The sequence below is a fragment of the Abrus precatorius genome, unplaced genomic scaffold (genome assembly GCF_003935025.1).
Source record: "Abrus precatorius isolate BTA unplaced genomic scaffold, Abrus_2018 Scaffold11, whole genome shotgun sequence".
NCBI classification, from domain to species: Eukaryota; Viridiplantae; Streptophyta; class Magnoliopsida; order Fabales; family Fabaceae; genus Abrus; species Abrus precatorius.
Genome location: NW_020874303.1, coordinates 20,922,812 through 20,947,539, shown reverse-complemented (window position 1 = coordinate 20,947,539; position 24,728 = coordinate 20,922,812). Strand labels below are relative to the sequence as shown.

Sequence of the window (24,728 nt, the reverse complement as noted above, 5' to 3'; positions counted from 1 at the left end):
TAACAAAGGAAAAATACTACTGCAGAATTTTTATTTTTATTTTTTCCTTGAAACCAAATCAGCATGATCCTAGAATATGTTTGGAGGAAAAAAGAAATGAGATATCTTTAAATTAAAAGAATTATATATTATTTATAATAATAAAAGTATAATTAATATATTAATTTATATTAATATATAAATTTATATTTTTTAATATTAATTTTAAATATAATTATTTAAAATGTAAAATTTATCTTTTTTCTCTATTTTCTTTTAAAACTTTCTTTCTAAACAATTCTTTAAAGCTTAAAATTATTTTTTTTTTTAGCAAAGCATGACACTAATATAACATTACGTAGAATTCCCTTGTTATCATACTATAAAGATGAAAGTGTAACAGGTTTCACTTTTTGCATGATATCAATATTACTTATTAACTTAGAATTTAATGGTTGTTACAATTAACAATAAGGATGACTATAAATAGTCTTTTATTTTTAATTAAATCATTTTAAAAAATAATGTTAATAAAAATAAGATTCTTAAACTTAACTTATCTACAAATAATGTGTTTATGCCAGACAAAATTTTATTCTTATCTTTGATTTAAATTAAATATTTCTTAAAAAATTACAACTTCAAAAGAAAAACCCTTATTAAAATTTACAAAAAAAAAATAAAGCCACTAATATCCTAAAAGTACTGATTAACAATTAAAAATATGTATATTAAAAACATTATAAATGCACACTTATCATAATTTTTATTATATTCTCAATGTGATTGTTAATAATTTTTTTTATTCTTTAATCAATATCTTAAGATATTTGTTAACGTAACCTATAAAAATATATTCAATAAATAAATTATCAAATTATTATGATAATGACAAATATATTAAGGTAACAACTATAATAATAACAAGGCCTAATATTAATTTTACTCCCTCTAATTTAAAGTATGTATAATTTTAATCTTCTAAGATTATTTTTGAAACAATGAAGTCACTCTACTTTTAAATTTAGCAAAGTTGGTCCCTCTATCAATATTTTTTTTTCTTAAATCTCTTATTTTTTTTATTTTCTGCTCAAAATCTATATAAATTGAATCAATTAATTTATTTTATGCTCAAATTAATCAAATCATTAAATTCACCCAAAATTAACATTAAAAAAATTCTTCAAATTCTACTAATCTCACGTTTTATAAAACTTTCAAACTGTATCAATTTTTCATTAAATTTCTAACTTCTGAACTTTTAAAACCACTTCATATTTTAATTCCATTACAAAACTCTCAAAATTTTCAAAAAAAATGAGGGTTTATTGTAAAAAAAAAATTAATAAAAGATTAAATTTACAAAATTTTGAAAGAAAGAAAAATAAATTAGCTCAAAAAATATTTAAAAAATTAAAATCACATATAAATCAACAAAAATGGCAAGTTCGAGTAAATATTACTCTTTTTCTTTTAAATTTTGAATTGAAATTCTTTTAATTAATAATTCGTACCTTCTTTACAATTTTATGTTTTACATCAATATATACTTTTTATATTGCGCCTTAATTAATAATACACATTTCTCTAAAACTTCTAAATATTTTTTCTCTGAAATATTTTTCTTTTAATTTATACTTACTAACTTAATCTTGAGCTTTAAAAAATAAGATACTTACTCCCTAGTACAGGTAATAACAAAAGCCAGTTAAAATTTTAGTAGTATCGCATTCCTTTGCAGCTGATACGTAACATAAGAATCCGAGACACCATTGCAAAGAGCTTCATTCAGAAGTAATTAAGGTAACTTCCAAGTATTTTCTGTGGCGTCTACGGCTCTATCTTTTTTTATACTACAATAGAAAAATGAAATACAAGTTTTTGCAATAGACTTGGATCCATGGACAGACCAACGAAGTAACTTACATTAAAAGTTAAAAAGCATTTAATTTATATAAACTAACCCCGTAAAGAATACTTCTTTCCTGTAAAAGGCTGAAATTTCGCCTCTTCTTTCTCTTTAAGTGGTTCTTGTTTTGACTCTTTTGCCTGCAGAGACGGAAGATGTAAAACTCAACAGTCCATCAATTACTATCTAAAGGAGGAAAGGTGGAACACGTGAAGTAACGATAAGCATATGATTTGAAATATTTGCAAGTAGCAGAATTACCTTTTCTGTCTCTTTAGTACGGTTTGCATTTGACCCAAACACAAGCTTTCCCTGAGATTGACGAGCATTACTTTGTGAACTAGAAGCTGTAGAAGACTGTGCATTAACACTCGGAACATCAGGTTTCGTGTCCTTGGACCCTGAAGAAGAAACTGGAGGGGGCTGATACTTCAAAGGTTTTCCATCCAAGCGTCTCCCAGTTCCAGAAAATGGGTTGAACTTGGGCTCAGTTTCAGCAGGAGTCTCCTCAGCTGTAAGGAGGAACAAGAGGTGTTAATCTTAACAAAGCAGCACTAATAATATGGCCTTGAGGAGTATCACTCTAATATACCCAGTACCTTCAACTTTAATAACGCATTGTTACAGCAAAATTTTTAAATCTCACTTAAAATTTGATAGCCAAGTGATACCTCTTGATCGTTACATTTTCCACATTTCCAATTTTGGAAAATTACATTTCTTTCGCTACAACACAACTCAACACAAACATGAATATTGTAGAGTCATTAACAGCAATCATCACCTAAGAATATCAAATTCAGGCAAGTACAGCAACTTGGTCATAAAACTGACTTGCAGACAAATGATCAGCAACCCCATCCAGAAAAAAAAAAAAAAAAAAAAAAAGCCCACTCTTCAATGTTAAAAGATGGCAGGCATTCCAGTGCTATAGCTAACCGATCGAGCACATTTAATATTCTCTATTAGGAGCTTTAGTACCTTATCTACAATTTATAACTAAGCTTCCAATAACATCCATAAAAACAACACATACACACAAAAACAAAAGCAGAGAAATTCCTTCCCACAAGACACAAGACACAGCATCAGTCAGTCAATTACATACCAGCCTCGGATGCTTTTCCTGCAGAATGTGGAGCAATGGGCCTTTCAGGTTCCTTGTAATCTAAGGGAGGAGCAAAGTCCACCTCACAGTCGGTTTCAATTATGCTTATAGCATTGGCAGGCTTAGTTTCTATAATATCTATGTAATATTTCTTGTTGTTGTACGCCACCATAATACTATCACCAGTAGTCAAGCAGGAAAAATTCCTCAATGTTGTCTCTAAGCTGCACAAAAAAATACAGTCACATATCAACATGAAGATCTAACCTCAGTCAGCAAATGAAAATAAATACAGAACTAATAGAGGATGTGAAGATAGATTTAAAACAACAAAAACTGACTACTTCCAAGGACCATTAGGGGACTGGAATTAATATGTTGTATCTTGCTCTAAACCATGTTAAAAATAGTTTATAATATTGAACAATTAGTTCTTATATCTAAGATTGTATACCATATTACCACACATTAAGGAACACTGTAGTTGCATAGTGTGTGCGCGTTCAGTCCTTAACAGTGAAGACATGGCCAAATCTTTCCTCCATTGCAATTTATAGGTGTTGTTTAACTTCAGTATGACCATCTCTATACACCAAGCTGATTTAATACAAAAGTAGATGTCTAGACTACAAATACAAACCAATCTAATAACAAATCAAACTTTCAACAAAACCACATTTCTGGGAAACAATTAAGTTATTGATGTAGGCTGCATTTGTATTCATTGCAGTTGAGAGACCAACGCACCATCTCCAAGACAAAACCAACAGCTAAAATTGAATCATGCATGGGTTTCCTAAACACATTTAATGGAAGCAATAATTTTTTTGTTGTCACTAGAATCAATTTCTCACTTTCCAAAAACGGAGCTGTAGTAGCCTAGTAGGTGAATTCAATTACCATGTATTCTTTGGAAATGGGAGAAACAACGTGTGTGTAGTTGAAAAGTCATTGGCATACAAATATGGACAATTAAAATTTGGGCATAATTTCACTTTTAATACCTTTAGTTTGGACTGGGTGTAATTTTGGATTTTCTAAGGGTTTTTTAGCCCCCAAGTCTCTCTATTTTTAAAAGTAAATTTGGTCTTGCTGTCACATTGAAATCGATTCAATTGGTCTGAACCTTTTTTCTACTGAAAACATACCAACCAAAAACATCAAATTTCACCACACACATAATTTTTCCTCTTCATACCATATAAAGTCCTTAAAAGTTTATCAAATTATCATTTAATTTTTTATTTCTAAACTCTTAAAATCATTCATATCCTAAATTCATCATAAACTCTAATATTTGGGTAAAACAATAATTTGAGAGTTATAGGCATCAAAGAAACCAGATAATAGGATCAAATCTGTTTAATTTTTAAAAAATAGAAGAATTTAATTGGTTAAAAAAAATCTTGGGAAACCAAAATCACAAAGTCCAAATTAAACAGACCAAAAATGAAATTAAGCCTAAAATTTAGTTATCTCCGTGTAAATACCTATCAAAACTCTATCAATATACCAGCTTCTGGCTGGGTGTTAGGTCCAGCCAGAGCTCAAATCAGAAATTTTGCACTGAACCAGTGAAAAAAATTCCTATCATCCAATGAAAACTAAAACCGCAAAGTACCTGATGGTTCCTTGGAAAGAAGAACGAGTCCACTTAAACTAAATCAGGATTCTGGGTTCAGTTGGGGGATTAGAACAGCCATAATAACAATAACTAAATTGACATAACATTAAAAAGAATGCATATACTGGAAAGATGATCTGAGAGGAAACATCATATATAAAATTCAGAAGCTAAAACATAAGTCAGCTAGAAAGTTGCATTTTCCCAAGAGATACTCATTTGTAGGGAAATATCATAGCTTTAGCAAACTAAAAACTTAAGAAATGTCAACTCACATAGCTTTTGGATTGGAAATATCCAAAAAGTCTTTTGTGTGGGGCTGTAACTTAACATATGTCCCCTTTGGAAGTGTCACATTTTTCACTCTAACAATGTCCCCCTCTTGTAAAAGCATGTTCTCCATCATCTGTATAAGAAAACAGCAATAATTAAAAGAACACAAAACTCAAAAGCCAAACCAAATGAGTGAAACAAGCTGACAGTCATATTCACAAACAGTTACTTTTGAATGCCTACCCAGTATGGCATGTATATCATGCCTTCTTCTGCGATGAACTCCAGAACCCCACAATGAGAAACCCGCTCAGCAGCATCATTACGGAGTTCAAACAACATTGGGTAATCAATATGCAGAGATGCTGCAAATTGAGCTTGATATTAGAAAAGAAAACTCATAAAGTAGATATATATTCACCAGGAAAATAAGTGTGAAAAATGGAAACAGTGACATAACTAACCTAGACGGTCAAGGGCTGATGGAGGCATTATAACTGAAGCAAAACAAAATTTGACATCAGACGTGGAGCAAATAGAGCATGATATTCCAAAAACCAAAATTAGCAAGGACATAGAAACTTACTTTTGTCACCACTTTCAATTTGGGGCTGCAGGATTAAGAAGGTGAAAATAAAATTAGAAAAACTTAGATTATTTTATGAAATATGTGGTTTCAACTTAAGAATTTCACAATTCTCACGCATTAAACACTAGATTAGGGGCACTTTAGTTGAGTAACTTTAGTTTCTCTATATTTGACATTTCATGCTACAACATATAGTTATCAAGAGCATGTTATAGCCATACAAAGTGGCCATGAGCAGCTGCAAAGTTTGAATTGCAGCATGTTTCAAATAGTAGTCATAGCTGGGGTGAATCTTAAAAAACAAAATTTTTGCCTTCAAAATAGTTTTGTTTTGGGGGATTTTTTAGGGGCAACATCGATATTTTCCTCTCCTATTTTAGAATTAAAAAATCACTAATTGTATGTAGTTTTCCATGCATCTTATCTATCTACCGTGTAACACCCCCACTGCAACCAGCAACATAAATTTGTTTGTTTCCTTGACTTTTATTGTTACTTGTATGTTTAGCTTGATAATTATAACTTTTTACGGTTGCTTATGAGTGTATCATGAATTTTGAGTTTTTTAAATTTAACTTTTGAACATTTGCAAATGTATATAATATAAATTATTTAAGTTGTATATAAAAATTCTAAACAGCAGTTGTCTGCTGTGTCCAATCCCATTGCAGTGTTTTTTGGGTCAGCCACTACATGTTGCTATCCAAAATTGATAACTATGCTTCAATATTCTACATTTCCTACCTGTGTCTAAATCTGTGTTCTACTATCTTTTGGTATTAAGAATATGAGGGGTGGTAATTTTGAACTTTCAATCAAAACAGGATTCAATCTGCATTAACAAAGTTGACATTCCGATCATAATACCATTTTCCTATATTTAATGTACGCATACTGTTCCCCAAACAAGGCAAAATTTTGGGTCTATAGGGGCAGAGCACATAGCGGGGGACCAAACTAGTACACTCACAATTCGTGTCTTGCAGATTAATTAATTGAGCTGAGCCGAGGGGTAAATTTTTTTCTTCTTGAATTTACGATAAACACAACCAAATTACTGGATGAGGAAAGTAACTTAAAATACCATCTATAGCACATGATGTAGATAATTAGATCTACACTAGAAAAGAAATGTCAAAAAATCATAAATAAGAAATAACAACATAACTCATGGAAAATTTATTTTATTGGAAGCAATATATTTAACAGTGGATTATGATCACAAAATGGAAACTAACTGTCAATGAGCTTTTTATTACTCTATGTTGCTACACAAGATTAGCATGAATGCCTGAAAGGAAAGCAAACCTTTTCAATAAAAGAAGCAGGGTAGCATCGATATGTCTGCTCAAATGATGTCCCATGATATCCGTATCCATCAAAAAACTGTGACAAGTGTACAGGAAGTAGATAAAATTATCACGAGTGACAAAAATCATTATCATCATGGCATCAATATCGTATACAACTAGGGTAGTAGAAAAGTAATAAATTAATCAACATGTTAGAAGGGGAAAAGTATAATTAACAGGAGAATAATAAGGGCATATTTGGCTTATGAAAATATTTTCTAATTCTATTTCACGTCTTCACCCAATTACAAAAATCTCCTCGTTTTTCACTTCGTATATTGTTTGCAGAGAATCGTATTAAAAATAAATAAAAGCAACATATAAAATCAGAAGATAGAATTGCAAAACGTTTTGGGAAGCATACCATTTTCTTTTGTGCTGATTGTCGCACCAGAGGATCAACCCTCGAAGCTCCCTGTAAGAGTAAACAAGCATATGCCTCAAATAACAAAGATACCGAACCACAAAATTTGACGAGCCAAGGTCATAAACCTCGAAGTGTGGACAAAAACAATTATAATGATGTGCATAAGAGTAACTTTTACAAAGCGAAAAGGATATTACATTAACATGAAACAAATAATTAATCAAAATGCATTTCCAAACATAACCAACATTGTCCACAAAACTTGTGAAACTCGAGCAGTGGAATCAAAATCAGAAGAAGAAGAAGAAGAAGAAGAAAGAGAAATTGAGGAAACCCTAAGACCCTGGGAGCAGTGGCAAACACGGCGATACAGTTTGTAATAGAAACACAATCATCCTGGGAAGGAAACATTCAATAAAGGGGGAAAAGAAGCGGTAGTTGAAGGAAACACGAGAAAATTCTGAGAAAACAGTGTAAAAGTTAAACCAATAGAACAATTGGGTAGGATCCATAATTGAAGGTGGATAGTTAAGAAAAAAGAGAAGAGAAGAACCTGAGGCTTGATCTGAGAAGAAAGAACAGAGAGAAAGGAACGAGCTAGGAATGGAATATAAAATAGTATTTGTGAGTGTTGAAACTTGAAACTTGAAACTTGAAACTTGAAACTTGAGCAGTAGGTACCTATGTGGTATATAATAGATTGCGCAACAGGTAACCCAACTAAAAAGGGGTTTGTTTCGGTGCGTAACGCCCACGCTGTCTACTGCTCTGCTTCAAGCCTTGTATTTGGGTTATGCTTTCATTCGGCCCAAGCAATTAACAATGCTTTATCACATACATAGGCCCTGTTTTGATACAGGGTACATTTATTTAACATCATAACATTTATTTTCTTTTATATACTTCTTCATATTAGATGTAAGTTATTTTTTTAAAATAAAAATGATTTAGGAAAATATTTTGAATAAGAGTATTTTCAAAAACTATTTTATTTGTTATGTCATGTAACTTTTTCTGCATTGCTGAGGTTTCCATCTTACCCGAGTTGAAGATGCCCAAATTCACTCTATTGCTTCCAAAGTGTTTGTCCTGTTAATGTTGGAGTGGCCACTTAATCTTGTCTCATGCAGACAAAACGTATAACAACCTTATCTCGACAACATGCCAACATGCAACAGCTTCGTATGTTATCCATTTTGTTTCTGTACTATCTTATTATGCATCTGAAATCAAGTTGAACATCACCCATAAATTTACCTCTTTGTAGAATGAAAATTTGAGAATCAAGGAAGATGCTGAACACTCGGTAAAGAAAATAACTATTTGATCGTGTTTGTGATTTTGTTTTTGGTTGGTATGAACATTGTTTGTTAAATTGTAGATATTTGGGCCTCGCTCATTGGTCCAACCCATTCAGCCCAATTGTTTTAAGTCATTTTGTAGGGTTAGACCTGATAAAACAATGTACACTCTTCTATCATTTTTTTTTTTACTTGTACAAGACAGACACACACTCGTCGAGTTGAAACGCGACATCAAACAAAAAAGAGATCCAAGAACAGATAAATATTGAAGTAGCAGAGTTGAAAGATGTTTAAATTTTTTTTAATTGAGTTGGATGTTATTTTTAACTTATTTGTTTTTAAAACGACGTATTAAATTTTTATTTAATTAAAATGTGTGTAATAAGTTTAAATATAAATACATAGGTACTCACAAGATATGAATATAAATTCGAAAATTGTCATGTGCACAAGTATAGGTTCGAGGATTCTTTTTAATTGAACCACGTTCACGAGTATGAAAATAAATATAATAATATTTTACATCCACTTACTTATTATCTTCTTTACATGCAATCGTCAATGTCCATTATACAAAAATAAAATCTTTTAGACGTGTGTTTTCTTTAACTCAATGACAAAATCCTAGATTAGAAAGTTCGGTTTAATAAATTTAATTATAAAATTAGTTATTGTTTTCAATTTTGTATGTTTTAATATTAAATAAAGATTGATGTTTAAAAAAATTATATAATAATTGATTTACAAATTAGTTCTTAACATGAATTGAAACTGTAATACTATATTTTATCTTTACATGTAACACTTTTTTTATGTTGAGACAATGGAGGAAGGTGTAACAACAGAGATTCTTAAAGAAGAAGGGACTTTTTAGAAGCTATGGAACAGTGAATGGAGCAATTTATAAGGTTCCGATTCTGACGGTGAAATAACTGAAAATCCCCTAAAACGCCTCTCTTAATATAGCAAGACAACATATTGGGCAAACATCAGATACGAAATGACACCATTAGCAATTTTCGCAATCTCTTCCCCAATTCTTCCCAACCCAAAGAATCCAATAACAAACACTCGATCCAAAAAATAACCAAACCAATCGTTAGTATCGATCGAGTTTGTGTATTTGCTCGCTACATTAGCAATTCAACGTTTCACATTCCGTCAGCAACATCAAAATGGGTTTGAAATCACTCTTTAACCGCAACAAGGATCAGATCCCATCAGCCACGCCCTCCCGATCCACGTCAATGTCCGTGCGCTCACGCGCGCGTCTCGCGGCTGAGCTTGAACAAGTCTTCAACAAATTCGACGTTAACGGCGACGGCAAGATCTCGGCGTCGGAACTCGGATCCATCATGGGGAGCCTGGGCCAACCCGCCACCGAGCAAGAGCTCGACAACATGATCCGCGAAGTTGACGGTGACGGTGACGGCTGCATCAGCCTCCAAGAGTTCATCGAACTCAACACCAAAGGCGTGGATTCCGACGAGGTTCTCGAGAATCTCAAGGACGCTTTCTCCGTCTTCGACATTGACGGTAACGGCTCCATCACTGCCGAGGAACTCAACACCGTCATGCGGAGCCTCGGCGAAGAGTGCTCACTCGCCGAATGCCGGAGAATGATTGGCGGCGTCGATAGCGACGGTGACGGGATGATTGACTTCGAGGAATTCAGAGTGATGATGATGATGGGTTCTCGCCATGATACTACTGATAGAGTTAAACCCACCGAAGTTTGACACGTTCATTCTTCGCTTATGTTTGCCTTTATCGTGTTCCGTTTTTTCCCCTTTTCTCTGTAGAAAATATTATATGCCAAAGTTAAACACTAATTGGTTGAACAGGGTTGTTTGTTTATGCAGAAGGAAGACATGTACGTAGAATTTAAGGTTTTTCGATCCAATTTGTAATTTTGTACGACGTTGACGTTTCTCCCAAAAATTTCTCTATGCACGAATTATTCTATTTTTATTGTTCGATTTACTGTTTGTATTTTTTATTTTTTTTTATGAATTGTATAATTCATATGCCTTCTATATATCTCATGAAAGAATGATGTGTATCCATCTTACAATGGTGAAACGACGCATTTGATGAATTCGAATTAAGAATAGATGAGCCTCTAATGTTTATAAACAGTCTAAGACATAACATTTGTTAAAAAAATTGTTAAATCGTAATTTTAAATGGTAGCATATGACAAGTTTAATAATAAAAATGTCATAATCCTTATGCATAAAGTGGAGGACATGCATGTAATTAACTTGTCAGTGTACAAGGTGAACATGCATCACACATCTATAAATACTCTGAATTTTTTGTAGAATATGGAATTGGCAACAGCGTAAGCGTGAGAATGTAATGCGAAACATGACTATTTTTCGTGCTATACAATTAGCTAGAAAAAGTGTGATTTTAATATTCCAACGTGACCATTTTTCAAGCACATTATTGTACTCTTGAAAGTTTTATCGTATAAAATTGATAAATTTACAGATACTAATTAAACAATATGTGTGTTAGGGGATAAGTAATCTAACTTCTTTTAATCATTAAATTAACTCATCAAATAATTTTTTTTATCGTCACTAATTTTTAAAAAATATAAATAACTAAAACAGTCTTTCAAATAAAATATTTGTCACGAAGTTAGTTCATAAGATGCCTTACCTCTTCATGCTTCCATCTTCAATAGCTCTGGTTAAAAATATAATAATGAAAATGGTAAAATAATATTAATAAGCACTACAATAAATAAATTAAAATAAATATATATAAATAAGACAAACTCATAACACATTATTTGTTTGGTTCATACAAAATAATTTAATAAATACTAATATACATTAGATGTAAATTATTCTTACTGACGAAAATATAATACTATTAATAATAATAACAATGATAATAATATCAGAATATTATTATTATAAATGGTAATAAGTTATATTATATACTACATGTATTTTTTAATAAACAATTTTATTTGAATTGAGTAAAATTATTATGAGTAATAATTTGTTAATTATTTTTATTTTTTTAAACAAATAAGATAATTTTAATTTATTTTATTAACTCCTCAAATAATAAAATAAAATAATATATAATAATATATCTCATTCTATCATATTTATTTTAATAATCAAATTTGACTTTTAAAAATAGAATGACCACAAAACCTTCAAAATCCGATGCGATGGTATTCAAAACATGTTTAATTCTAAATTTAGTTCATTAACATCGTTTTAGATTTTATATAAAAATATTATACATTTTTATATTTATATAAAAATGATCTATAAATTATTTTTTATTTATTTAAATTATTAACTATGATATTTATATTTGATACCTTTTATTTAAATTTTTTATACTTTCACTCTATTCTAGTCTTGTACAAAAAATTTATATTTTCATTTTTAAACATCGCGTTTTTTCATCACTGCATGAAAAGTACATCGACACTGCTATAGCCTATAAACAAAACTAAAATCCTTATAACTCAAATAAACAGTAGAATTTAATTTGTATATATTTTTTAAATCAAAACCAAAATATATTATTTTATATAAAAACTAAAACCAAGAAACGAGTTTCGAATGAAATTAAAATTACAAATAAACTTTTAAATATTAAGAAATTAATACAGTGACTAAAATATTTGAAAATTTACGTGTTGATGCATGTATTTTGAAGAATAAATTAAATAATCAGGATATATTTAAAAATTAATTTGTATATATATTTAAATAATTCACAGTCTTTATAATTTTAAATTTGTTTTAATAAAATTATCAATATGATTTATTGAAATAATTTTTGAAGTTAAATTAATATTGTAAGAAATATTGAAGAGTAGAAAATGTTTTATACTCGAATCCTGTGGCGCTGGTGGTATAGCCTTGCGAGTTGCGAGTTGCGGGTTCCCCCAATATCTCGTGAAGGCAAAAGCAAGAGCAGTGAAGAAGATTGGGTCATGGCTACATCCAAGGCTTTAACGTGTTCGTTGACACAGTTGCATCCGCTAACATGCGCCGCATCGGCATCGGCATCGGCATCGGCGTCGGCGTCACGGTTGGTGCCCCATCCACCCGACCTAATAAAATGGGTAACGAGAGAAGGTGGCTTCGTGCACCGCGCGGTGAAGATATCACAGGTCGACTCCTCCAATGGACTGGGACTAGTGGCCAAGGAACAAATTCCAAGTGGCACCGACCTCATTGTTCTACCACACCACCTTCCCTTACGCTTTACCTCTGCTCAACCCGACCCACGCGACTCTCTGCCCGTTCAATTGATGCGCCAAGTTCCTGGTATTCATTCCTTTATTCTCCTTCTCCTATTATCTATTTCAATTGAGTTTTCAATGTAAATAAATTGGACACTGTGGTAGCTTTTGGCAGAGGAACTATGGGCAATGAAATTGGGTTTGAAGCTTCTGCAGGAGAGAGCAAAAGTTGGATCGTTTTGGTGGCCATATATCAGTAATCTCCCGGAAACATTCACTGTGCCTATTTTCTTTTCTGGGGAAGACATCAAGAACTTGCACTATGCTCCTCTTCTTCACCAGGTACTTTACTTTAGTTTGGAATTCCAAGGAATCTATTAGGCTGCGGATAAAGCTAGTTAAGAACTGATATTGTATATTTTCACTTTGATAGGAGAAATGAATGTAGCATACTTGGTTTATCTTCAATTTCACAAGGTTGCTCATACTGATAAATTCTTAGATGCATTTCTGTGTGTAGACCTCTTATTTTTCAAGTTTTCTGGATTTTGTTAAGTAGATATATGAATATCATTTGAAGCACCTAGTCAACAATCAACATGTTTTACTACTGCGCCAATGTATCTATCTACTTTCATTTTGCTGTTGGGGATTTGAGAGATATGCACTTTGATTTGAGCCGTGTAGCTAAAAATTGAAGATGCATCTGTAACCAATATCAGAAGCTGAAATTGTTTATATTGTCATTTGTAAAATATTTTGAGTGCCTCGCATGTGTTGACCTGCGGTATGGAAGTTAATTAGAAGTCAATTTCATGAGGCAGGTAAACAAAAGGTGTCGGTTTCTTCTTGATTTTGAGCAAGAAGTCAAGCGTGCCTTAGTAGGTCTTACACCTGATAAGCATCCTTTTGGTGGTCAAGAAGTAGATGCATCGTCTCTTGGATGGGCAATGTCAGCAGTCTCGTCTAGAGCATTTCGGTTATATGGTGACAAGCATCCCAATGGGACGCATATTGACATACCCATGTTGCTCCCTCTAATTGATATGTGCAATCATAGTTTCAGTCCAAATGCTAGAATTGTTCAGGAACAAGATACCGGTAGCATGAAGCAAGTGAAGGCATGTTTTCTTGTTTTCTCATACACATTCCCATATTAGCACCCCCCCCCCCCCAAAAAAAAATAAAATAAAAAATCCCATGCCTGCTTTTAAGAAACAATTTATATCTGAAATTATCTTGGACGGGTAATTCTTTCCTTTGCATCAGGTTGTGGCTGAGACAGCAATCAAAGAAGATGATCCTTTATTACTTTGCTATGGCTGTTTAAGCAATGATCTTTTCCTTCTTGATTATGGATTTGTGATCAAATCAAACCCTTATGACTGTATTGAACTCAAATATGACGGTGCTCTTTTGGATGCTGCAAGCATGGCAGCTGGAGTTTCTTCACCAAACTTCTCGGCACCTAACTCGTGGCAGGAACTGATTTTATCTCAGCTGAATCTAGCTGGAGATACTCCAGATCTCAAGGTTAAACTGCTATTGCATGTTACATTAGTACCCTTCTTCTATCTTGTATAAGCTTAATGTATATTGTAGCAAAGATTTAACGATTTCACTGCTCATATATCAATATCTCCCCCTTTTTTTTTTGTCTTCCCATTCTCCCAAAGGTTCATGTATGCCATTGAGTGATAAAATGGCCAAACCCTAGGATCACCAAGACTAAGTGACAACTTCCATGATAATTGAATGATCATAGCAAAAGAACCATAATGTATTCCTCATCCCAACCATCGCACAAGTTCATTTATTTGTTTTCTTGCAACAGGTGAGCTTAGGTGGTCAAGAAACGGTAGAGGGCCGCTTGTTGGCTGCACTGAGGGTACTCCTTTCGAGTAATATGGAAACTGTGCAGAAGTATGACCTCAGCACGCTCAAGTCTTTGGATGCTGAGGCTCCTCTTGGTGTTGCAAATGACATAGCTGTGTTTCGTACCCTAATTGCTTTGTGTGTCATTGCACTGGGACATTTTCCCACCAAAATAACGGATGATGAATCACTGTTGAAGCAGGGTGCTTCTGGTTCAACCGAGTTAGCCATTCAGTACAGAATCCAAAAGAAATATGTGATTATAGATGTGATGGGAAATCTCTCAAAAAGGGTAAAGCTTCTATCATCAAAGGAAACAGCAACTGCCGAAGGTTAAGTGATAGCGAACAATTAGTTATTAGCTTGCTATCATGAAATCTCATCCTATCAATTGTCGAGAACATATTGTCATTAAGTATCCTGTTGCCTTCACTACAGCATACATTTTCCTTTTCCTTGTTCTTTTCCATTTCCCCTTTTACTCTCCTTTTGCTTTATCTACATTCCTAACTGGCGAGTGTAATTTTGGTTAAATTTACATGTGTTTTTGCCATTTGCAATCTTTATTGAACTATTAGTGCTGACTATCAACTAAAATTACATTATCTGTGCTGATAAAGAAAAAATATATTATGTTCTCTTTCAAGTTGGTCATTATATTTTACTCTTACATTACTTCTTTTTGTTGCACTCAATCATTGATATTTGATCACAATTGATAGTTTTCAACTAATTAAAATGAAGACAGAAAACGTTAAAGATAATCTTCTCTGTTGTAACAACCAGGTAGTGTAATCCGATACTGAATATTCTAATGCCAAGTCAATGAATATTTATTAGTAGTAAATACCGATGACAGAAAATAACAACTTTAATTTTATAAATATGCGAATATTTATTCTCAATTTTCGATAAGTAATTACCATTTGAATTTATTCTCTCAATTGTATATGCAAATTCCAATGTTTTGTGGTTCAGATTAATATTTCTCTCATGAATGATAACCAGACAAAGTATTAGAATCAGTTGGGCTAGAGATTTTCATCTTTTTTTTTTTTTTTTTTGACGTGGCATACAACAGTTTGTAGTAGTGTGTCGTTCCGTGTTAGATTTAATCTTTGCGCAGATAAGGAAGCGTTTGGAAATAACACATGTCATGAGAGGTCCAACAGTGACTAGCGCTGTCCATTTTTCAGCACGACCGAAACGCTAGCTTCAGACCTCGTCACATACAAGAAGATAACCAAAATCCTTCAGAATCAAAAATCTTGGACGATGTTGTGGATGAGACTTGCGTCTAACTTGTTAAGGTTAACCCTACCCTTTGCCGACAAAATCAATAAAAAATAAAAATAATAAAAACAATTTGTGAAGTCGCAAGATTCGTTTTAGGACAATGCTCCCATGCGCGACGCCATTCTCTTCGTCGAAAAAATCAAACAAATAAAAATAAAATTAAACTCTTTGACCAAAAAAAAACAATAAGAAAGATTGCATTAATCATCTGAACGAAGCCGAGTAAAAGAAGTCATTTGTTGGTGTTTAGGCAAATGGGAATGCGAAAAAAGCATTAGAATTTCCTTTGGCTTGATAGCAATTAGCAAACCATAAATTGAACAAGTTTCTTTTTGCTAAAAGACATGGAAAATAAAGAGAATTACGAAGTTCATGGATTAAAGAAAAGGGAGAAGAGACTTCAACTAAACAAAGTCCGAAACTTTACCACCAAAATCATGTACAAGAAGTCGACAAGCACATAGAAACCAGAAAGCAAAAACACAAAATTACTATAGTTCCAACTCCCAAGGGAAGTCTCTCTGAGATTATACCTATCATATATATATATATATACATGCCTGTAACTATAAGCTTCTTTGTGATCTAACATCTAGAGTTACCAACTAGGATGGCCCTCTCTGCCAATCCCAGTGGTGAGCGAGAGCGAAGACGGGTAACATCTCTAAGAAAGACACGCCTCATGTGTAGCTGAAGTGAAGGGTGCTTTATTCTCTCAATTTCTTGCTTAATTTTGATGACTTGGCTGTGAACTGCAAGACCCATGAGGCCCTCTCCACCCCTTATGCTAGTTTGCTTCTCGTTATCACAGTTGAAGGTGGAGGTGATGCTGATGGCGGTGGGGTTCTTCTCCATCTTCCTCTGCTATCTCTGAAACAGACCCTTTTAGACAATAATATGTGAAATATAATTTTGGCGTTATGAATGGCAATTGAGGGATATATATATATATATATATATATATACACACACCCCGGAAGAAGGATAAAAATATCACATTTTAAGAGAAAGGAAATGAGGGAAATAATATTTTATTTATTTATTATTAGAAAGGAAGTTTTATTAGGGCTCCCACCTTCTCCATTTGGATGGATTTGAAGCAGACATCTGCAACCATAACTTACTGATATATGATTTCCTTCCTAATAATTAACAAATCATTCGTGCATTAAAGATAAAATTAAATTCAAAATATATAATATGTTAAATTAAATATTTCAGATATAATACAAAATTTAATAAAATGTATGATAAAACATAATTATAAGGAGAAAATAATTTATTTGTAAGCAAATATAAATTATTAAAGTGCTGTTAATTATAATATAACTAATAAAAAATATAATTATTTATTATTGTAAAATAAATAATTATATTTTTTATCAAAATATAATTATTTATTTTACAATAAAAAAATATACAAATTAAGAAGATTGACATGATTAGCTTTTATCAAAATATAAATAAATAATTTTATTTTCTTACAGTATGATATGTTAAAACAAGCATGCGTGGATTAATTGGTATGTTCCTTGGATGGAATGGCAATATGAGAATATTAGTGCAGGATCTTTTCTTTAATCTTAAAAACAAATTGAAATATCAATGACGTAAGATTGGGATTGGAAGTTGATCAAACACGTGGAGGAAACCCGTCACGCTTACACTGGAAATTGGAAATGATAGGCATCAATCCATTTAATATTTGATGACAATGAAAAGTCATTAAATTTCACATTTGTTTCCCAATTTGGCTCTTTAAGCTGTCCCTTTTCTACCACCCTCTATCCCTAATCCCTGCCCATCATCATACCTAAAAACGACAAAGAGGTAAGCCACCCAAGCCAATAGAAACTACCCAAGTTTTATTCTTCCAATTCATATTTTACCATCTATTCACACCCACTTTGCTTCTTCTTTTCTATTCCCAATCTCCAATTTTGGGTCAAATCTTTTGAGATTTTTCAAACACTTTATTCTATTTTCTATTCTTTGGTGCAAGCAACTACTAAATCTTAGGCTGCCAAATTAGTGCTTCTATGACTCCCAATATTCTTTGTGATTTGTGAGATCTTCACTTTAATTTTATGGTCTATTGCAACGCATCAACTTGTTTGTGGTCAATGATTCATCAACGTGTAATAAGTTATTTGGAAGACCGCTCAACTTAAAAAATAAATAAATAACAAAGGCGTACAAATCATAAGCAGTTGACCTGCATAATCTAATCACCTATATTTGCTGCTGAACCTTGACCAAAATTAAGTTCAATTCAACTTGTTTCATTAGTTTAGTTTACGCTAAACAATTAAAAACATGGATTTTTTATTTTAAAAAAATATTTATTATATAAAAAAATGGGTATAGTAAATATTCTTTAAAATAAATAATTAGTACCGTTTTAAATGTTTAAAATTAGGGATAACTATGAGTGTAATTTGAGTAAATTATTCAATACATGTCTCCATAGGACATGCCCATTTACGTATTCCCATACTTATCTTCATTCCCGCATGAAGAACAATTTTGATCATTATACTTACATACGTTGAGTATCTAATTCTTATACTTGTCTTTGTTATTAACAATTTGTTGGTGAAAATATAATACTTTTACCAATTTTTAATAAACTAATAAATCATAAATATCACGATAATTTTTTGAAAAAATACATCAAATAAAATTATTTTTTTAAAATAAAATACAATGAAGTATAAATATATATATATATATATATATATATATATATATACACAAAATTAGGTGCTACAATATTTATGCTCATACTAGTCAAATTTTACAAATATCCAGTCATATAAACAAAAACATTACTTTCAAGAGTATTACTATAATATTTCTTTTATTTTAAATTTTATTAACTTGTAATTAATAAATTTATAACATACCACCCAACTCAATCACAGATTGCAAAACCAAAACAATATTGCTATACTAATAAAGAAAATAGAAATTAAAATTGGTTTGAAATCTTCAAATTATTTTCTGTATTATCAATTAATTTGTTAAAATTCCTTTTAGCATTCCTAATTAAATGATAAACTATTAATGTTTTTTTTTTCTATAGATGTAAACAAGTGAATTGATAAAACTGGTAGGTAATAAAAGAATAATTAAAAGATTGCACGATAATCATAAAAAAATATTACGCAAACAAAATTTAGGAGGTAATTAATTAATAAATTATATATTTTCCAAATATATTTATTGAATCATAGTTTTTAATTTGAAGTTATACTATATTCGACATAAAATTTTACTTTAAATGTATCTGGTCATATATTGAAAATATAATTTGTAATGGATGCTGGGATAAATTTCTTAGACGATATCGCATGTCATAAAAATTAAATATTTAAACTACTGATATAATTCTAGTTTAACTTGTAATTTTATATTTTTATTTTGTTCAATAATTTTTTTCTTTTTATTTTTTTAACTATTTCATCTTTTACCTATTTGATAATTTTTTTTATTTCTCAATGTGTGTAAGTTTCTATCTTCTATCCTCTTTCTATGTGTCTTTAATATTTTCAACATATTATTGCAATTAAATATGTAAACTGAATTAATTTTACTACTTTATCTATTCAATTGATTTACAATTATCGTTATTCAAGACTTTTATGAGTCTACCACTAATCTTATATTGATAAAGTTGTCAATTGAATCCAAACTTTTTTTCCAGATATTTTCTTATATTTGTTAATATATTATTATTATTTTGTTGTTATGCTTTTTTTCTCTCCTAAATTGCATGCATTATTTTAACCCAACTGCATTTATTGATGTTTAAATTCAAAATCACAGGTCAAGTGAAATAACTCACAATTAGTTGATCACATACGTAATTGTATTATGCTTACATGATTTGAACCTTGATTTAAAATTATTTTTATAATATATTTTTATTTGTTTTTAAACAGATTCTTAAAAAATTTGTGAAAATTTACATTTTACATCATTATATGACATATATTTTTTTCATTTTTATTTATTTTTAATAGTTTAAAATTGTATAGTAACTTCAAATATTCAACTTATAAATGAGATGAATTGAAACCTATGTCCCTTTTAAATTTTTCTCCAATTCTAACAATTAAAAAATTCAACAACTCTTTAAAAATCATATATCAATGACATAAAAATAATTTAATGTACATGTTTAATTTTTATCAAGCATGTAATAAATGTTTTTAAATATCTTAAATTTTATTGTGGAATATGTATATCATCTTATGCATAATTGTTTAAGTTAAAATACCAGTAAATGTGATTGTATTAAATATTTGACACGAGAATTTTGCTATTTATAATAATTTTGTTATATATTTGTAACAAAAATTATATTTCCAACTAATTAAATACACCATAGCTATAATTTTTACAATACATTCATTCATAATTGAGTCACAATATACAAAATTTTACATTATTAATCTGTTTAGCATTGCTTTTGAAGTCATGCTACTGTCTCTGATTAAGAGGTTTTTTTAACACGTGTCTATTGACTTAGCCAGCCCAACAAAAATGTTGTTAGTTTTATGCACAACAGAAACAAATTTCTTTAGCATGAGCTGTGCCGAACTTAGCCTACTTAATATGGGCATGGATATGGGCTGACTCTTTGCAAGGCTATTTTATTTAGAATGAAATTGGGCCCAAGTCTTTTTTTTTCTTTCTACTTTTCTGTGGAAGCATAACATCGTCATTACTATTAATTAATGGATTGTAAAAAAAATGGTTACAAAAAAACAAATTGTCCAACGTCCCTATCTTGCGTGGGTTATGGTCTTATGGACGTGAGTTAGGCAACTTTTTTTGCATTTATTTGGAAGTGCCGTTTTAACACAAACAAATTTAAGATAAAAACACAAATAATTCAGTTTTTTTGACATAATTAACTTTGAATTCATGATAATTTTTCTTTTTTTAAGATTGAATTTTATTTTGTGTCAACCTCTAGAGTACTGTTGCCCGACCACATTTTAAGCATGTTCGCATAAAAAAGAAAAGAAATAATAATAATAAAAAAGCCAACAACGTGCTTTGAAATGTAGCAAACAAACAATTAGATAAAATGAGCGTTTGGAAGAGTTTAAGTCTTCTAAAAAAAAAAATTAATGATTATATATATATATATATAAAGCCTTTTCTGTATAACTACTAAAATATATTTTTTAACTTCATCCAATAATTTTATAATCAAACTAATACTATAAGTGTTCATATAATAATTTTGTTTTTAAAACTATTTAATCAACATTCTTACTCAAACGCTGCCTAATTATGTGTATTATATTTTGCAAGAATGCTGCACTAAGTATTAGCGTCAATAAGAGGGTGATGATGTTCTGGGACGTTGGAAACTCTAACAAACATACAAGTTATACAAAATCATATAACAATTTATTGTTTAGTTTAATTTATTTTTTATAAATATACTTTTCCTTAAATTAAGTATTATAAGAACGTGAAAAAACCTCATGGAATGTTTTTGGATAATAAAACAATGTATCGGGACAAATTAAGCAGAAGTGTGTTTAGTGATAAAGTTGGCTTTGCTTATGTTATGTCCAAAATGAGGGTCGAAAAAGAGACGTTGAATTCAAAGCGCCACGCGGATACAAGGATGACTGGGAAACGTTCAATCGAAGTTTGAACAATGACAAAAAAAATATCATTCACCTAAATATACAGCACAAGATATATAGAATAAACTATTTTGGGTTGAAAGAGTTATTTACTTAATATATTTAAATATTGAAATGTGAAAGAAATATCGAGATAATTTGGATCGTCTAACTATTGAAATTGTTCTGACGTGAGAAACTTGGATTATTAAACTATAATTACGCACACTATTATTATTGTCCTAGTTAAACTTCAGTTAATATTTTACTATATATTTATAGTATAATTTTATATTTTATTCATAGACTTACGTGTTCACACTTGTAATAAGTTGATAGATATGCAAGAAAATAATTTCAATTTAAACATTAATATAATAACTTTTTAATTTATAGAAAATTTTTTATATAAATATTCATCCAATATTAAAGGAATATAACTCTTTTACTAAATTTTATTAACTTTAAAACTAAGTTTAAACATCTATAAATATTTTTTTTTTAAAATGTATATAATTATTGTACTAAAGTTATAAAAATATAATAAATATTTTTTAATAAAATTTTAATATTATTAATTATTTATTTTCAGTTTTTTAGTAAAGTTAAATTATTTTTTACTGTTCCACCGTTAAGACGCTTGAAAGGAAAAGTCACGAAAATTTGTGAAATCTCACTGTACTCTTTCTATTTTAGACAGAAAAGTCATAATTCAGACACATGGAGAACGTGACTACTTTGGGTAGAGAACTGTAAGAAATTTTATTTTTAAAGTATTTATGATATTAAAGAATATAGTTGGTAATTTATATATTTAATGATTTTAATAAATATAATATACATTTTTTAATAATTAAAATTAAAAAATATTCCATTTGATTTGTTATAAACAAGCCTGGAAGAAATAATTTACGAGTTCTTCGGCATTCACATTTACAGTGCCCCAAACAATTAGAAATGATTGCGATCGACGGCTCTTTTTCTTTTAGAGTCAACGAAAGTGCATTCAAATTAAGCAGAAATTACAAAGTCTCCTGCAAGCGCCAACAGAACTCGAAGGGGAGCTTGTAACTTGCGCTACCTGGTTTGTAATTCTACAGGTAAAACATATATTACAATAATAAAAATAAACACTCAAGCTAGAAATAATGAGAATGTATTTATTGTATGCTTGAAAATAAGTCCAAGATTTATAAATAAAATCTAATGCATAAGTTATAATCAATAATATTAAAATAAATATAAATTTATGAATATATAGACATAAAACTAAACACACTCTCAGTATAAGAAATGTATATCTTATTTTAAAATTTGTACATAACTTATTTCATCTTAACTTTATTTGATAATGTAAGTTTATGGCTTATCTTAAAGATTTGTAATTTTTCAAAGTCAATTATTTAAATTGTTTGGTAAACAAAATATATATATAAAAAAGCTTGCAACTTTTGAAATATGACTTATAAAAAATTAATCAAAATAATATTTGACACGAGTCTATACTTGGTTAACTTCTAAATTTTATAAGAGAACAGATAAGTATAAAAATAAATATATTTTTATAAAATAAAAAAAAATATATTTTTATAAATTAAAAATAATTTATATTTTTTATTTTTTAATTTTATTTAGTTTCTAAAATTTGAGACGACAAATTATTTGTGACTTACGTGAAAATTTTTATTTATCTGTGTATTAATTTTTTGTATAAGAACTTTCTAATAATTTATCTAAAATAGGCCTTATTGAAAGTTGACTATCGACAATTTTGTTTATTTTTATTTTTATTTTTCAAATAATTTATATTTACGTAAAATAACTTTAACTTTCCTTTTAAATGTTTGACATACTTCAACCAGATGTGGAATTAATTATACTAAATAATAACAATTCAATGTGTTAATTATAAACTATGAATTTTTAGTTACAAAAGCCTTTGAATGTTTCTAGTAACATAGGATTATATTTTTGTAGAGGAGCTTGTATTTTATTTTTCTTCAAAAAATTAGTAGAGTTATTAGTTAATAAAAAAATAAGAAAGTTTATAACTATTAAAAATTAACTTTGGAAGTTAATTGTTTTCATTTTAATTTTTAACTTTTAAAAGAATTTATACTAATAGAAAATAATTAATTTTTTAATCATTTAACACATTTTATCTAATTATACGTGTAACTATAAAACAAAATCAATTATAAGTTACAAGTTTGAAGTACCTTAATCATATGACATTTCTTTTAAAAAACTAGTTGAAATCTTTTAAACAATGTACACTCACATAACAAATATTTAATTGATTATATGATAATAATAATAATAAAAAAATTAGGATATAATAAATTAATTGATAATAAATAAAGCACACATATAATCTTATCACATGATTCTAATTTAATTAATTAGTTAGGTTTCACAGTTATAAGCTCTCGACTTTCAATTAATTTCACTAAAAACAAGCTTGAACTGTTAGAACCAAATGATCGAGGATGGCTTATTTCTACATCCCTGCACTGCCTTAAAATTGGAATAGTGTCTTTGAGATGCAAACATTTGTCAGGAACCAATAATGATTTACGTTATTTTAATTTTTATGATAAATCAGTGACTAAAATTTGAAAGTTGTTTAAGTAACATTAGTGATTTTTGTGTTTCGACATTTCATTTCAATGAAATTTTTTTCACAATTGATCCATGTTAATTAAGTGCCCCCACATATAGGGTGCGATCGCTTTATTTTTGCGAGTAGATGGTGATATTTTACAGTATAACTATCATAGGGGTTATTTTCAAAATTCCAATGTTAGGAAACAATAATACTTTATTTAATATTTAAATTTAGAGACATTATTGAAAGGTTAATATTTAACAGGTTCCAAATATAATTACAGGATCACAATCTTTTTTTTTTTTTGAGTATCAGTTACTGTGGTCAATATTTAGAGCGAACCTGAAATTTGTTTTAATACAGGCCTGTGCATTACAAGTAAGCATTATAACAGCAGTTTTTAAATTTACAACAAGGGTTTAGGTATAACAGTGAATAAAATGTATGACAAAAAAGGGACCAATTGTAAGCTCGTATTTATTTGCATATATTTTTTGTCCAAACTCTTTCGTATGTTCTGTCTTCGTAGGTGAGCCTAGTTGTTTGTTTAGGCCTATAATCGTCG

The 24,728-nt window shown here is 29.9% G+C and overlaps 4 protein-coding genes across 6 annotated transcripts; 2 read left to right on the top strand and 2 right to left on the bottom strand.

Moving 5' to 3' along the window:
• Positions 1-1,711: 1,711 nt before the first annotated feature.
• Positions 1,712-8,031, bottom strand: LOC113854604 (ubiquitin fusion degradation protein 1 homolog). Of its 2 annotated transcripts, none has more exons than XM_027485708.1 (10): positions 7,894-8,031; positions 7,199-7,251; positions 6,791-6,868; positions 5,480-5,504; positions 5,358-5,390; positions 5,137-5,258; positions 4,896-5,026; positions 2,997-3,220; positions 2,150-2,400; positions 1,712-2,028 (listed from the first exon to the last, which is right to left on the bottom strand). In XM_027485708.1, the coding sequence occupies exons 2-10, from the start codon at positions 7,199-7,201 to the stop codon at positions 1,939-1,941; spliced, it is 957 nt and encodes a 318-aa protein (XP_027341509.1). In that variant the 5' UTR covers positions 7,202-7,251; positions 7,894-8,031; the 3' UTR covers positions 1,712-1,938. The 2 variants fall into 2 exon arrangements, with proteins under 2 accessions (XP_027341509.1, XP_027341508.1); XM_027485707.1 differs by lacking the exon at positions 7,894-8,031 and adding an exon at positions 7,755-7,889 and having other exon boundaries at positions 7,199-7,249.
• Positions 8,032-9,523: 1,492 nt separating this feature from the next.
• On the top strand, positions 9,524-10,244 carry LOC113855809 (probable calcium-binding protein CML25). The gene has a single exon (XM_027487438.1). It carries the CDS (start codon positions 9,681-9,683, stop codon positions 10,242-10,244), a length of 564 nt encoding a protein of 187 aa, XP_027343239.1. The 5' UTR covers positions 9,524-9,680.
• Positions 10,245-12,394: 2,150 nt separating this feature from the next.
• On the top strand, positions 12,395-15,287 carry LOC113854696 (histone-lysine N-methyltransferase setd3). Of its 2 annotated transcripts, none has more exons than XM_027485851.1 (5): positions 12,395-12,818; positions 12,909-13,075; positions 13,558-13,854; positions 14,003-14,266; positions 14,568-15,287. In XM_027485851.1, exons 1-5 carry the CDS (start codon positions 12,482-12,484, stop codon positions 14,943-14,945), a joined length of 1,443 nt encoding a protein of 480 aa, XP_027341652.1. In that variant the 5' UTR covers positions 12,395-12,481; the 3' UTR covers positions 14,946-15,287. The 2 variants fall into 2 exon arrangements, with proteins under 2 accessions (XP_027341652.1, XP_027341653.1); XM_027485852.1 differs by having other exon boundaries at positions 12,401-12,818; positions 13,558-13,848; positions 14,568-15,187.
• A 393-nt stretch (positions 15,288-15,680) lies between these two features.
• On the bottom strand, positions 15,681-16,784 carry LOC113856500. The gene has a single exon (XM_027488330.1). The coding sequence runs from the start codon at positions 16,757-16,759 to the stop codon at positions 16,490-16,492; it is 270 nt and encodes an 89-aa protein (XP_027344131.1). The 5' UTR covers positions 16,760-16,784; the 3' UTR covers positions 15,681-16,489.
• Positions 16,785-24,728: the final 7,944 nt, after the last annotated feature.